We start from the raw sequence: 16,653 nt of genomic DNA on the forward strand, positions 1-16,653 counted from the left end.
TCTATTGGCAGAAATTAAAACCACAGGTAGATCGTAAGATGTAAATGTAAGACTCAAACACCAAGCCACTCTTTGAGTTCTGTCTACCTGCAGAAACGAGCAGAGAAAATTTCTTAGAGCTTTTCTCGGGTGTTTAGAAACTGTCCATCAAACCCTTTTGTCAACTTTTTATTCTACCTTTATAGCTATCTTTACGATCTTTGAGGCTGCTGTTCCTGGTGCATATCTACTTTGAACCATATTTGCTGGGAAAAGTCAATTGGGAACTTTGCCTATGAGTTCAACATATTAAGATTTAATCATAGGAAAACTGTACTGATCTGAACCCAAACCATTTGGAACTTCCGGGCCTTCTGAACTGATGAAGCAGTTCTGACCCGAACTCTGGTAAATGTGCAAAACAGCTGTATGCTCTTGATTGCAAGTGAACTTATTCTGAGCCAAACTCTTCTCACCCTACTTCACACAAATAATCCCATTGAAACTTTCTGTGGAACATATACGAGGCTCATTCCATAAAGAGATAGTCCATTGATTTCATTTGGGGCTGCGAATGATTTAAGAGCATTCCATAGATTTACTTTTCTACTTTGTAACTTACTTCACATACAGTCTGTGGGTACAACAAAGAGAAATCTGGGAAATACAAAGGCATTTCGGGCTACTGCTATCTATTTTTTAAATAGAGATTTTACCTGTATGCTACTCCCAGGGGGGCAGATTCTGATATCTTTACTCATGCTGAATAGCACCTTTCTCCATGAGTAATTCCACTGATTTGCTGGTAAATATATCAATGAAACTTACAAAATATTTTCATGAGCCTCGCTTAGATTTTCTATCTACATGTTCTCACATGCCTGTTGCCTGTCTCCACTCTTTGTCCCAGAATTAGGTTTAATGACAGAATTTCCAGGATTTAGAAAAAGTAAATAAATGTATAATAAAATCTTTCCTTGAAAAAGAAAGGAAAGGTTTATCATTCAGCTACATGGACTTTCAGAGATAGACTTTGATGAACTCAGCTATTTGGGATTAAATTTACACATGCTCTCTATTGCCTCCTGAACATGATGTTTTAGACCTTTACAAAGCTACAGGGATTTGGAGTGGAGTGTGTTTTAAAAAGGAATGAAAGAAAGAAAGGATGGGATGTAAGAGAACTACCTACCCCCGCCACAGGAAGCTGAGCAGTCTGACTGCACTGTCACCCAGGAGTAGCTATGTCTTTTGGCAGATGTCTTGTTCTCATTGATGATCTTGGGGAATGTGTATTCCCAAGCAATACCTGGATTTTTGCCTTGTAACAGGATCTAAATAGTATAGGGGGGGAAAAGAGGGGAATTAAAAAATATGCAAATTCTGGAATTCTTAAGGTAGCTGAGAATGTTTAAAGATGTCTATATGGAGTATTTTTATACATGTTACATTTCTGAAAGAGTATTCAGAACTAACTCCTGCAGCTACAATGCACCTTTGTAACACTGAAATGTCCTGGTTCCAATAGTGGTGTGATATGGCCAAACCTTGGCGGGGATGGCACTTCATGCAACAGGGAACACAGTGGAATATTGCGCGCAATGTGGGGCATGATTCAACACCCTTGGAAGTCAATGGAAAGAGCCCACTGAGTTCAGTGGGAGTTATATCAGGTTCAGGAAGTGGAAATAGCATCTGCTAGTATGAGGTGACACCAAAGGCACCATGATAAATATTTTTCTCAGTATGGTCTTGCCCCACATGTTCCTTGGCTACTCAGAATAAATGCCTCTTTAAAATGTGGATCCCTCAATCCACTGGGGTTCTGTACAGGTACTGGACTTTTCTTGTGGTGTTTCAGCTGCTTGCTTGAAGCCACAGTCTCTGATGCTGGGTGAAACTCAGTGTCCCATGCTATTCAGAATGTTAAGCTAACTGATCCTTTCCAGCACTGAACTCCAGTTCAGCAAGGCGTTTAAGTCCCATTGCTTCAGTGCTAAATACCTTGCTAACATAGAGTCTGAGTGAGTGAAGTAGGAATGTGGGTGAAGGTTGGCGCAGATGTGGTTGAAGATCTCTCTCTTGCTTTTGGATCCAGGGGACACAAAATAGCTGTTTTGCCTCTAAACAGGTACTCCTGCATGCTTATAGTCACACAGTAAATCCACAGCAAATACAGTTGCTGGTGAGAAGTTTGCGGGGCGGAGGGTGGCTGAAGTCAATGGAGCTATGACAATTACATCACCCAAGATCTGCCCAAGCATGTCTAATATGGAGAAGTCTGTATCGCTCCCTTGTGCATTGGCATATCGCCCATCCTATTTTTGGTCTGGGAAGACCTGGCCCACAGTAGAAATTTTATAGAAAACAGGTCTTTTGATTATAATAATGCTGTGACCACTTCATTCGGGTGGTCTGGCTGCTGGTGGTGCTCCTCAGTGTGTGTCTTCACTATATTTAATATATTACTGGTGAATTACATTACACCTTTCATGGGAACAACTTCCTAAAATTGACTGCAGTCATTCCAACAAAAAAATAAAATAAATACAAGCTTCATAAAAGCCTGACACATATTTGAACTCAAATTTGAACTGAAGCAGAAATTTCCATTTTATAATATTTCTTTTAGTTAGGGGAGTTTTAGCAGCTAAAATACACTAGTATCCATGTTCAGTAGAAACTGTGCCTTGCATAGAATACTTCTAAAATTACAATGTTCTGTTAAGTTTTATTCCTTGAACAATATAGCCACTCCAAAGATAGAGAGCAGGTGCAGTTAACTTCACTTCCTAACCACAGGGTTTGATACGCATTAGAGTTTAAAATAGGATTCCGGTCTATGTTAATAACTCACTTCAGGGACATTAATCAAATATGGTGGGCAGTCAGTATCACCAAATGTCTGCACGAGTAGATCTATGTAGGTAGCAGTCATTGCTAAACAGAGGGGTTTCAAAAACCAGCAGCAAACTTTCATTGTATCTTTTTATGATCAAGAGCAACATAATAAATATTTTAAAGGCAGTCAAGGGATTTAAACTATTCTGAAAATGTATATATTGGAAAAAAGAAATGACCCATGACAGTGAAAAATTTAGAAGAAATGTACATGAACTCCAGTGCAATAACGTTGAACATATGAAGGATCTGGACAGAGTGCTATTTACATCTGCAGGAAAAAAATGGATGATATATTTTCCATTGCTACTAGCCAGATATTTTATTTCAGTTTGTGAATCTTGATATTGATCCAAACTGGGAATATAGGAGTTCAGGTCTGTAACAGGCAAAATATATTAATCCAGCAGAATAATAGCATACTCTGGTTTATTGCAAGATTCAGATACAAAACACCTAATACTCAGATGAGTTTAAGTTTGGGTATTTTATGTGAAACCAGTGGTGGAAACAACATATGGCTACGAGCACAGAGTTTGATTCATGGCAATACTAGGATATGTTTTGTATGCATGTGTGTAATAGTATTTAAAGTAATTATCCATTCTCACATTTTAAAAAATAGTCAATATTAACGTTTATAGTACACATATGAAGATAGAATCAAGTGTCACCTTCTAGTAATAATACTCAGAAAAACTACATGATTCAGGCTGCAAAGTCAAACACTCAAAAGTTAGGAAATACTGGAATTAAGGTTGTCTGTGTAACCTTAATTTGGCCTTTCCGTGCATATATATTATGATACAGTCTTTAACTACATGATCACATACTATTTGTCCACAGGAACCCTGCCTTTCTTGGTGCACACAATGGGTGATGTTTGCTTTATGAGCTTCTATTTTATATTTAGTTTTATCCTCACTGTTTAATGTGTGGCTCCATGCCCTATTTACTGCACAATGATCAAACCATGCTTAGAAGGTAGAACTATTAATTTTGTCATCGACTTTTCCATAGCTATAGCATGTGGGTTCTTCACAAACATTAATAATTTTCTCAACACCCCAGTAAAATAACAGTGGGGTATCATCCCCATTTTACTGATAGGAAGCTGAAGTACAGAGAGATTTAGGTCAAAAATGTCCATTACTTTTTGGTGCCCAATCTGAGACACCTAGGACCTGATTTTTTATTGTAGGTATCATAGAGCACTTTATATGTTCAAAGCACAATTCCAATTGACTTCAGTTGCAGTGGAGAGAGATCAGCCCCATGGTCTCAAGCTGGACTTTCATAAAATGAGAAACACACCATTAGTGGCCACCTGTGAAATGTTTGGCGTAAGTGACTTGCCCAGCATCACACAGTAACTCTGTGGCAGAGGCAGGGATAGAATCCAATTTTGCAGGGCACCATTCTACTGCCTTTAACATGAGACCACCCTTTTTCTTCCTACAATACCCTGCTTCATTCACTACACACCTTCCAGCTTCTGTAACAAATAAAGCAGAAGTCCTACAGACAACAGGTTCCTTCACTGTACAGCCCTATTCCGTCCCCAGAGCAGGTCCATTCTGTGCACTGAATGAGGCAGGGGTCCTGTCAGAAGATAGCATGTGATCACGTAATTAAAGACTGTATCATAACGCACATGCACGAGGTGGGGCGCAGGAGGGAAAAATTAGTGTTGCCCAGGCAACCTTATTTCTGGCATTTCCTAATTTTCAACTGCGTGACTTTGCAACCTTAATAATGCTCTTTTAATGTGTCTAGGTGTATAATTTGCTAGGTTTTTAAAAAAGCAAACTGAATAAACAGAAATTCTATCATGTACCATCATATTGACACCTGCACGAGCCACCAGCAGGGTTGGAACCTTTAGATCCACCAAAAAGATCCCTGTCACCTCAGCTAACAGAGTAACTGATAGCAATAGTAAGTTGCAAATTGTTATGTAGACCAGCTTTACAGAGGGATGAGAGACACAGCTGTTCCAGTGGTTTTCTTGCTGACGGCAGAAGAATTGAGATGCAGGGATCTTGGGTTCCATTCCAGCCTCTGCAAGGAGGCGTGCTCTAGTGGGCCCATTTAATCCAAGCTTGACCCCTTCAGCCATCTCCTCCAACTTGTCACTGTCCCAGTCCTGTATCTTTCCCACCCCTGGCTCCTCATCCCAGTCCCATTCTCCTCACTTGCCAGAGCCAGTCTCCACTCCTCAGGCTTCTCATTCCAGTCCCAGTTCCCCCTGCCCCACTGGCTTCTTGTCCCCAGTCTTTATGCTCAACCACTCCCAGTTCCCTCCTCCAGGCTCCTTATTCAATCTGTCTCTTTTGCCCCCAAGCCTCCAGTTGCCCTCACCCATGTTCTCCATCCCCACTGGCTCTCAGTCCCAGTCTCCTTGCCCTGGAAGCCAACTCTCCACCTCAACTCCTATGTCCAATTTCACACTCTTGTCAACCTCCAGTAGCAGTCTCCGTTCCCCTCACCCAGACTCCCTAACTCAATCTCCCCCCACCACTCCCAGGTCTGGCTCTTGTCCCCTGTGCATTTGAATCAGGCAATTTCCTCCTCCTCGCTGCCTGGTAGGCTGGCCAATTTTTAAACCAGACAGTCCTACTTTTGTAATGTTTGTCCTCCATCTGGTTCTGAGACAAAATCGGATGTGGTTTTGTCTGTTATCAGATGGAGGACACCATAATGTACGATGTGCCGCTCCTGCATCCCTGCCACCATGACCTCTCATGCACAGCATGTGTGCATGGCCATGCCAGTGGTATGCTCGGTCTTTAAAATGGCATCCCCTGGGCAGTGTGACCTCTCATGTACTGTGTGTGTTAGGTCACGCCAATGGGGGGTCATGCCAGCAGGGGCAGGCCAATGCCATATCCACTAGCACCCAATGTCTGGTGTTCTGGGAATATGCAACTGACCATGCTGCTGCCTGGGCAACAGCAGGGGGCACCGAGAATCCTGATCTCAGTTCTGGTGCTCCTCTCCCGCACACAGCATCCTAGAGTTACAATTGCAGGGAAAGTCCTACTCAGGCCTGGGCTGAAGCATGCTCAGTTCAGACAGAATCTCTGGGGAGTTTAGCTATGGTGCTCTGACAAATCTCTTCTGAGCATCGCAAACTATGTTTTTTTTCCAAAGGTTTATAACGTGGCCAAATTCGGGCAGATTTTCACAGGGAAAATCCCTGACCTGAAGGCCACCTCCCTGCCAAATTTCAAATCCCTGCCCCAAAGCCTGGGAGTGCTACAGCTTTCCAATTAAAGGTCACCAAAAAAATTTTAACATGGTCAAAACATCAATTTTCTCCCCCTCTGTCCTCGCTCTCAGAAAGGGCTGAGCTCTTTTGGCTGAAATTTTCCAAAAAAGAAAACAAACCTCCCCTCCCCCGAATCCTGAGGCAGAAACCTCAGCCCAAATTATTAAAGTTTGGCAACGATATAAGCAACTAAATTAGGGTCTCACAATGGGCCATGTCAGGCCATATGTCAGTGCTACCAGATTGGCCTATAAAAGAAACTGAAAGGCTACTGTGAAGGATTTGTTAGCATGCAAAAGAAATTCAATAATAATAATTTATTAACTCTATTGCAGTAGCACATGGGCGTTCTAATCATGAACTAGGACTCCTCTGTGCTACATGTTTTACAAATAAAGAAGACAGTCCCTGCCCCAAAGACCTTACACAAAGGGATGTTTTATATTTACTGCAGTCTCCAAAGATAGCTCTCATTAGCCCTGCTCAGGTGACCAAATGCTGCCATATGACATGCAAATTGATTCATAAAGGCTTTATGCCCCTTTTGTAACAATATCATACCTTGTCGGACCTTCCCGTAAGAGGACAGGTGCCAGTGACACAGTGATAATCTGACATATATATAGTCCGAGACCAGGTCCACTGGTGTAATTACATTGTGCCCAGCACAATAGGACTCTGATGCTAAGTGACACTACCAATACTAATTAGCTATTATTTATTTCTACAAATGTTTGCTTTTGCAAATGAGTCTATTTATTTTTTTTTACATGCAGCCTTGGACTGCTGATGGTTTTAAAAATAGGTGTTAGAAGCTGTTGGGGAAGATGAATAAAGGAGAATAAATTACTGCAGCCAGTGGAAGAGTAGATGTTAATTCCCTATTTATACCTGCTCAGCTACTCTGGCCAGTAAGCAGCCTAAGTTAGAACCCCTCCTTAACCACTCGATCCCACGAGGAGATACTGGGAGAGCAGGGACTGCATTCTGCAGCAGATTTGGATGTAAGAGCTGGGTATGCTGAGCAAGGGGAGGGAGGGACCTAATGCCTCCTTACACCCCTGCTCAGCCTAGTAACGGGAGAATAATCTAGCTGTATTAAAATATTGCAGACCAGGTATTGTACAACTTAAAATTGCATAAATATAATTTATATTCCATGGTATTCATGTTAAACATATTGTGTAATGCTCATCTAAGTTATCATCAATGAAAGTTTCAATTTGCCAAAGAAACAAGCATATACATAGCTCTTCTATCATATTTTCAAACATTCTCTATAAAGCCCTTCCTTAATAACCCAATATTTAAAGTCTGCATATATAGCCAAGTTGTTAGACCTACAAATTTGGAAAGACCTCCAGTTTCAGTCTACTTAACTGGATTCATTCCAGAGACTTTTCAGCCAACTGGCATTTGCTCCCAAATTTACAGCTGGCAAACAACCTTCTTAAACATTTCCAGGTCCTCTGTAGAACTGTTTAATGTCTACCTTTAACACACCAACCACCTGACTTCAGACACAACACTCAGCAGCTCGGACCACAGTGCGCAGAGTTATAAAATTTACAGCTTCTTGAGTCTGAAAACCACAGGCTCTCTGGCTGGAATCTGCCAAATCTATTCTGAAGAAAGAAGACTGCAGCTTTTGCTTAGGGCATAAAATGTTAAAACAATGGATAAATTGAATTCTCTTGAGTAAATAAACCTTTTCTTTTGCTGCTAATTTTGATTTCAAAGCTAAAACAATAAATTTTCTAAACCAGCTGTGCATCTGCTTCTCTGTTTAAGGCCCTTTTTTCATTGCTATCCCAGGTTTCCCATGTAAGACCTAAATTTGTGAGTCAAACCTTTTAAATGTCTATTAATACATCCTTTCCATGACTGGCTTTTTTAGTTTTAAAACTGGGTTTTCATATAAGAAGCATAAATTAAGCCACTGGTAATATATTTATTAATTTCACTGACTTAAGATAAAAGCCTGACAGCGCATGATGTACAGGACAACTTACAAATGGTGCTTGTAGCTAGTCGAGAAAATGAATTAATATTTCTGGGAAGGGCAGGTAGACAAAAGTTATCATTAGAAATAAATATATTTTAAAACAAGAACCACAAAAAGCTGTCATGATACTTATTGCCTACCTGCCCTTTATAGAAATAATCATTCATTTTGTCAACTCTTTAGAACCACCAATCATCACTAAATATTTTTTATATTTTCTCATACTGCATCTGTGTAATGTTCATAGATGGGCTTGAATCAAAACTCTGAATCCTACTACCTCACCCAAGTTTTGAGAAGTTTTAGATATGGATCCAGATTTTGTGATCACTTCCATCTCTGGCACTGATTGGTCATTTCTATAGGTGAGGTATCACCAATGATGGCAGACCAGTGAGTCTGCAGGCTTCTGTGTGGGGGAGGTTAGTATTTTGTTGAACTGGTAGTGTTCTTGGAAAGATCACTGCACTTTTCACCTATTGTGAACCAATCTGACATTTAATGGACTGGCATTCCTAGTAGGTTACAAATCAAATACATTTCTTTGGCAGCTTAGTTACACAAAAAAAACCTTTACTTCCTGTTCATTTTCAACATACTGAGCCAGATTCTTATTTCATTTACATCTTCATAAATCTTGAGTTATTCCACTGATTTCAACAGAATTTACTCTGTTTTCATTGGTGTAAATGAGACCAGAATCTCATGTACTGTATGCTGTGGGAGGCTGCCAGAAAAGCCTATTAGGAATACAGGAATGCCATATTAGAGGGGTCCATCTAGTTTCCTGTCTCTGAGAGTGGCTAATACCAGATGCTTCAGAGGAAAGCACAAAAACCCTGGAGTGGACAACTACAGAAGAGGAAGGGTCTTTCTTCCACCTGTCATTTGGTGGTTGGCTTAAGCTGTGAAACTCAAGGGTTTATTTATATCCTTTTAAAAATTTCTAGAAGGCATCATAATATCTTACAATTAGCTTATGAGAAATCAGGACTCTTCAGCCAATTCCTCTAAGGTCATTTAAAAATAAACAAGAGGTATCCTTGGAAAGTCCTGTATGATTTCATTCCTACTTGCAGCTGTTTCAGATTTATCCTCTTTTGTTATTGGGTCTCCTTCTTTTTACTGTTCACATGCTAAATGCACTATTTTAAGGGATACTGTCCAGCTAATCTCTTTTCACTAAAGCAGGATCCTTTTATCCCTTCTGTAGGATCTACATCTGTATCTTATAAGCACATCTCTGCTCTCTTCAACTCACTTTCTCTTTAGGAGAAATCAATACATCTGGTAGCTAACAACAAATGTAACGCTTTATAACTGCAACCTGCCTGTCTCCTAGTGGCAGTTAGATAATCAGTAAAGTCGTTCCACCTGGCTTCCTTTCCCTTTTCCCCATTCAACAAAGAGGAAGTGATTTATTGATTTTAATTAGACATCTTTTCCTGCTTTGAAGCTACATTCACCTTCTCTTCCTGTGAATGTTCGCCTCTTTGTAAAACATCCCATCCATCTGTTAGTTATTGCTGTTGAGATAAACCCATCTTCTTTCACAGAGTTTTCATTTTTCCTTGATTCAATATTTCAGGTATGTTTGCTGAAGACTTTAATGTTCCCAATTATTTTATGTCACGTCATCCTGAGAAAGTCACTGTGCTTTCACATATGGATATAAAGCAGGTGATATGGTAGCACATTTCACTGATAAATAGGCAAATGTGTTATTACATTATCTTGAATTCCAATCAATTTATCAATCCATGATCAAACTACTTTATTCTCTCTCACATCTATGATAAATTTAAACTAAATAGTGGCATTTAGTTTAAACCCTTACCCACAATTCTAGCCAATGGTGGGGAGTGACTGAGTATTCTGAGCCACTGGAAGTCAGTGACCATTGCAAGCTCCTTTGGAAATCTGCATAATTTTTGATGACCAAGTTCTCCTTGCTATTCTGCTTACTGATGCTAACCTAATATGGAGAACATATTTTCACTGCTTACTTCCCACCATTGTCAGGCCTGATTTGTAAGGCTAGGCAAATGGAGTGTTGAACCCACAATAAATTCTTTCTTGAGCTAAATCTCTTGCTAAATTCTTTGAAAAATGCTGACAACTTCTTTAAATTGAAACCAGGTGACCTTAAATTACCTATGTCTGAATCTCAGACAATTGTAATAGCGTCAAGCACTGAACTTCATTTAAAAAAATTCTAGTATGTCTTTACTTAAGATGACACAATTGCCTTACCAAAACCATATGTTAAAAGCCTAGTATTCATTCCTGATCCCAGATTATCATTTAACTATCACATTTCTACCACCACAAAGCTTTGTCTATTTTTTCATCCAGCCAAAATCTGGCCATTTGTGGAGCTAGTTTGTGAATCCACAGTGAATCTCGGCTTTTGTTGTTTCAGTTTTCATTGGCTTCTCTAAACCCAAATCAGCAAACTATAAATATTACTAACTGTAAGCTGTAACTTCAGGACTTTCCACTGATTCCAAGAAGCACTGGCATACAGAGTAACTGCTGCACTTTATCACCTGAGATTCCACTCACTGCCCTATCTGGAAAAGCTCTGGTGGATTTTGAAATCTCATTGAGCTTTTGCACTTTTAACAAAGCGTGTAATGAAACACCACTGCCCTCACACATTTCATTCCTTGTTCTCATCACAATTTTATTCTCTTCCACCAAAAAATAGTTGGCCATGGAAGTTCATATTTTTCCCCCCGCAACCCAGCTAAATTATAGATTCACTCCTGTTTGCCTTCCTTGGTATAACTGGTTCCCGTAATTATATATATATTTGTAATATTCCAATGTAAATATGAAAAGTGCTGCATCATGCTTTTCTTGCCTTTCACCAATTTTTGAATAGTATTTTCATGAATACTGTCAAGTTTTAGATTAAATGAGGTGCTCAGCTGAACTCTGACGGGGTGGAAAACCAAAATCCCCTAGGTGAACTTTTCATGAAATATTTAGTGGAATCTTAGGGCAAGATTGTCACTTTTTAGCATATCCAGGAAGGGAAGTAAGGAAGCATAAGGTCCCACTTGCTTCCTTGCACGTCATAAGAAAAGGGGAGAGCAGCATCCACATTTCTTCTACTCCTTAGAAGAAGATAGATTGGCTGGGAGTGAGGAGGCAGGGGCAACGAGTGGATGGAACCTTTATCTGGCCCCACAGGGCTGCAGCCAGCACAGCCAAGCAGGCACTGGTTAAGGTAATGGGATAAAGGGCTGATCCCAGATACTTCCCGTTTGGAGGAAGAGGGAGAACTATGGGCCAAATGGTGCAAGTGTGTGATGCCCCTTACTGAGGGAATGTGGTAATTCATTAATGTGGCCTTCAGTGATTTTTAATACTTTATCTCCTGAAAGTAAAGGGGAAATAAGGTATGTATGTGACAGAGAAACAATCCAGGGACCTTAAAAATTGTCAGCAAACAAAAAATGTAAAATGAATTCATCTTGCTTAAATCACCTTCCCACCTCTTAAAACATGCGTCATACTGTACAAACTGGATATCATAGAGACATTTTGGAGAGTGCTGGAATGCACAGATAAGTAAACTCAAGCAATGTGAATCTACCATGCAAAGGATCATACTGGATGATGCAACCAGTGCACTCACAAAACCTTGCATTGGCAGATGTAGGAACCTCACTCCTTTATATGTGCATGCATTTACTCAATTTACACATGCAAATGCCAGTAATGCATGCACTGTGGGTTTTTACAAGGACACCCATTGTACCCTCCTATAGAAATCTTCTCCAGAAACTAGTAATTGAATTGCTCTTGGGTCTTGGAAGAATACTGACAATAATAAAGCATCATAGAGACAAGATGGGGGAGGTAATACCTTTTATTGGACCAACTTCTGTTGGTGAGAGAGACCAGCTTTTGAGCTACACAGAACTCTTCTTCGGGTCTGGGAAAGGTCTGAGTACCTGTCCCAGATCTGAGGAAGAACTTTGTGTCTCTTGAAAGCTGGTCTCTCTCACCAACAGAAGTTGGTCCAATAAAAGAAATTACCTTACCCACCTTGTCTTGCTAATATTCTGGGACTGACGTGGCTACAACAACACTGTATATAATCTGTATACATCTCATATACATTTTAAAAAGCAGACCCAATTTTTTAGACAAAAAGTTGTCACTATATAGGGGCCTGATCCTACAAATGCTTATTTCATGGAAATAAAAACTACCTTTGTGAGAAAAATGTTGGCAGGATTGGGCCCCCAAGCTGGCTGTGCATGCTTCTCTGAACAGGGGCATGTTCAAATACCCCTTGTGATATGCTGTCTGCCTATCTTAGGTCTGTATCGTTGAAGCAGGATCTGCTTCATCATTTGTACTGAAATAGTAAATTGTCATGTTACGTTTTAGGTGCATGCCTGGTTTCTAAGAATGGATTTGTGTTTGTTTAGATTTTGGACTGGCTTTTTCATAGCTTAGAGTAATTGATGGAGCCAAAATAGTGTACCTCTTTGAAAGCAACATGCTTCGCATTGCTTAAGAATAAAGTCCATTGAATGTCACTTAAATTATAGATGGTAAATATATCTATATATATTAACAACAGTCCATAGATTATATATTTTTGGAATACATAGTCCTACATGCACTGTAACTTTTTTAGTCATTAAAATCCCTGGTTGCCAATGCTAGTAGTGTAGGTATTTCAATAAAAATACATGGGAAGTTTAAATAACCTCTCATAGGAGCAATAGCCTGAAGCTAAATGTGAAACCTAAGCAAAGCTCTTCAGCATAATTTGATAGGATGAAAATAGACGAGTTATCTGGCATTAAAACCAGATTTTTAAAAAATATTTTTGCAGAGTATTTGCATAATCTGCAACAAAACAAGTCACTTTCTATGTCAATTTACTATTCATACTTCAGTTGCAAGATTATAACAATATAGCTCAAATTACACTGCATTACGATAAATTAGATTCCCCAGATTTCAGTGTAATATTTCTTAGTATTTGTACGTATACTTGGAGCTTTGGTATAAAGCTATTTTGGACATGACTGCACAGACTGGGCTTCGCGTCTGAAACGTTTCACTCCTAAAGGCTAAAATGTTCATGTCAATAGACAAATATACAGAGAATGAAAGAAATTAGTAGCTTTTAAAAAGCACAGAATATCAAGATATACTGTAATACAAGAAAATTCTTTTGGCCCCTTTCAGCAATCCCTCCCAAAGCAAAGCACTCAAGCACAGGCTTAAATCCCATTGGTTTTGATGGGATTTAAGAACAAAATTAAGTACAGACTTAAATATTTCCCTGAATTAGAGCCTTAAAGACTAAATAAGACTTAACTCAACTATTAAATATTCCAGATAAAAACTATACTAAATAAATGTAAAGGTCTGGCTAATACTGAAAGAAGCCAAGAAAGCAGAAATTTCACACTGTGGTGTAAAGAGACCTTATTGTGGCTTCGTTTTCCTGCACAAAGAAATGAAGGAGAGGTGAGATGTGAAGCTCTGGGCTTGTTAATCATCGCGGCTAAGTTTCAGCAGGATACCACTTTTTTTCATATTACAAGTATTTTGAATGTAATGGGGTGTAGGACCAGACACGGCTGCCTCAGAGAAAGATGTACAACACTGAATGTCATCCTCCACATGTGCACTGAAGGCAAAATAATGTATTTGGTAGTGATCTAATCTGGGCACTAGTGCACGGGGTGGGAAAGAGTTGAATTCCCTAAGGGAAGAGCTGCTTCCCCACTCTGACAGTGAAGGATGAGTCAAAACATGCCAAATGGACAAGCTAGAGGTTCCAGAGACTTATCAGAGATTTCCAGGGAAAGAAGTAAAATAATGTAGCTAGGGCCTCTGTAATTATCATCAACTAGCAGTTGACCATCAATTGTTCTGGGACACATTAAAGGAAAGTCTGGTAAAGCAACTGGGTAGGGAAAGGATTTTCCTTACCCAGAGCAAAAGTGCTGCAATTCTAAAACAAAACCAAATCAAAAATGATCTGAGCACTAAGTTCACTTTCTGCTGTACTGATCTCTGACTCAGAACACGTGGCAGACAGACCAGGCGGTAGTGCCTTGATTGTGAAAAATCTTTCCCCCCCCCCCCACTTGGCGTTAGCTACAAAACTGCACGAATGAAAATTGCCTAGGCATCCACGAGTAGTGTTTAGACAATCAATGACCTAATCCTCATGCACAAAAGCCTGTATGTGCATATAGCTTCAGAGGAAATATTTGAAAATGTGGCTCTTACGCTTTACCATGCTGTTTGGTATTTAGTTTGCACGTCACTGAATTGTATTGTATAACATTTATTGAATGAGACTATAATCTCCATTACAATTGTGTGGCAACTGAGAAATAACGCGGTGTAGTTTGTTTTACACATTTTCCTTTTCACTAGCCTTGTGACAGTTTACTAAATCCCAGACCTCAACAAACTGGTGAAAGGCCTTTCAGTCTAGCATGACTATACAATTAAGTCTGAATAGTACCATGACTCAATGCTATTCTTTAATCTGTGTGAGAGCTACAGCACTGAGCTAAAGCTGTCGTTGCTAATTCTGTAATAGACATCAATGATAGAATAAACAGAAGAAAGCTTACTTCAAAGACCAGTGTCTCATTAGTTGGCCCTGCTGCATATAGACTCTCTGGATGATTAAAAGAGCGTTGATAATCAAAAATTGTCCCAGCAAAGGAAAACTTTCCTGGCCAGTCAATTGTCCAGTCCCCTGTTAGATAATACTTCTTATTCAGGTTGCGCGCTGCAAGATAGCTGGTGGAGATGTGCAATTCCTGGATTTCAATACTACGTGCTCCTGCTGGAATGGTGACCACTGGATAATAGTCTACAATGAAAGAATTAAGCAATATTTTTCCCAATTGTAATAAAATAAAGTTCCCTATTTTGAGTAAACCAGGGACTATATAGACAGCAGTCCTGATCCATCAAATTGTTGCTTTAGATTTATGATAGTGTAACAACATTGATTTTAAAGGTTCTACACCAGCTTATAATTAGAGCAATTTAGTGGGTGAATCAGTCCCTGGAATTCTATTATTTTTTTCTTCCTGAAGACAAGAAAATCAAATTCTTTTTTAATACATATCAGGAACAATCAATCTGTTTCAGTTGTTTTACCACATTTTCTCTGTAATGCCTATAATCTAACAGGACCAATACACTTTTGGGGTGAAATGCAACAAAATGCAGAGTGTGTGTGCAAGGTCCTAGACAGAACTAGATCTTCCAGTTATTGGGGATCTGCCTTATATACAGGCCATTTCCATTGGAATGAAATTGTGTTTTACCTATTCATACAGTAAGGATTTATGCTGGCCCTCACCCAAAATTTCACCCATTCTGCACTCTGGTCACACACTACAAATCACTTGGACTATAACTCCCAGTGGTGTATTGCTTCTGTAATTGCACAGGCCACTTGATTTCCCAATATAACATTGTAATGCTATATCTCGATATCTGGTCCCATTACCACAGAATCTGACCACCTCACAATTTTAATGTATTTAGCCTCAGAACATGCCTGTGAGCTAGGGAAGTGCTATTATCCCCATTTCACACATGGCAAAACTAAAGGAGACTAAGTGACTTGCCCAAAGTCACATAAGAAGTCTGTGGGGGAGCAAAGAATTCAACCTGGGTTTCCCAATCCCTCCACTAGGATCTTAACCACTGGTCCATCCTTCCTCTCTCAACTGAAGATGACTTTCCTGAGTCCCAGACTTGCACGCTAAATACTGGCCCATCCACAGAACCCAGTTGAAAGGTTCCAATCAAGGTACATCACAAAGTATACATAAATTGTTTTTGGTTCTAAATAGAACAAGAAGCACCTGCATGTTTGTCATTAGTCTGTGAACAACTTTTTATATCTTCCACAATCTCATTCAAGACAAAATAGTTCAGATATTTTTCACTCACCTGTGACCTTGAACCCTCCACCCTTTAAACCAGTGGTGGGCAACCTGTGGCCCATGGGCCACACGTGGCCCGTCAGTGTAAACCACTGGTGTGCCACAAGACAGTTTGTTAACATTGATTGTCCGCAGGCACGGCCACCCGCAGCTCCCAGTGGCCTCAGGTCCCCATTCCCTACCAATGGGAGCTGCGGGAAGCGGCGCGGGCCGCAGGGACATGCTGGCTGCTGCTTCCCGCAGCTTCCATTGGCCAGGAACAGTGAACCGTGGCCACTAGGAGCTGCGGGTGGCCATGCCTGCGGATAGTCAATGTAAACACTGTCTCGCGGCCCGCCAGCAGATTACCCTGACAGACCGCAGGTTGCTCACCACTGCTTTAAACTCTTTTTTGTCATTAAAGAAAAACAAACAGGTGAGCGTGGAAAGTGGCTTAAGTAACAATAAAATAATTGCAGTTTAACTAAGGAAGACTTATGGTTTTCTTGTAGTCTAGGAACAATGGAGATATGAACTCTTACTCACTCGCCCCG

The 16,653-nt window shown here is 40.0% G+C and overlaps 1 protein-coding gene across 1 annotated transcript in view; it reads right to left on the minus strand.

The window, feature by feature from the left end:
- ADAMTS18 (ADAM metallopeptidase with thrombospondin type 1 motif 18) overlaps positions 1-16,653 on the minus strand; it is a 97,156-nt gene that overhangs the window by 17,849 nt on the left and 62,654 nt on the right. The window contains exons 16-17 of the mRNA XM_077831142.1: positions 14,786-15,030; positions 1,172-1,313 (exon numbers count right to left, since the gene is read on the minus strand). Coding sequence (XP_077687268.1) covers positions 1,172-1,313; positions 14,786-15,030 — 387 coding nt within the window. The remainder of the gene's footprint in view (positions 1-1,171; positions 1,314-14,785; positions 15,031-16,653) is intronic.

The sequence above is a fragment of the Eretmochelys imbricata genome, chromosome 12 (assembly GCF_965152235.1).
Source record: "Eretmochelys imbricata isolate rEreImb1 chromosome 12, rEreImb1.hap1, whole genome shotgun sequence".
NCBI lineage: Eukaryota > Metazoa > Chordata > Testudines > Cheloniidae > Eretmochelys > Eretmochelys imbricata.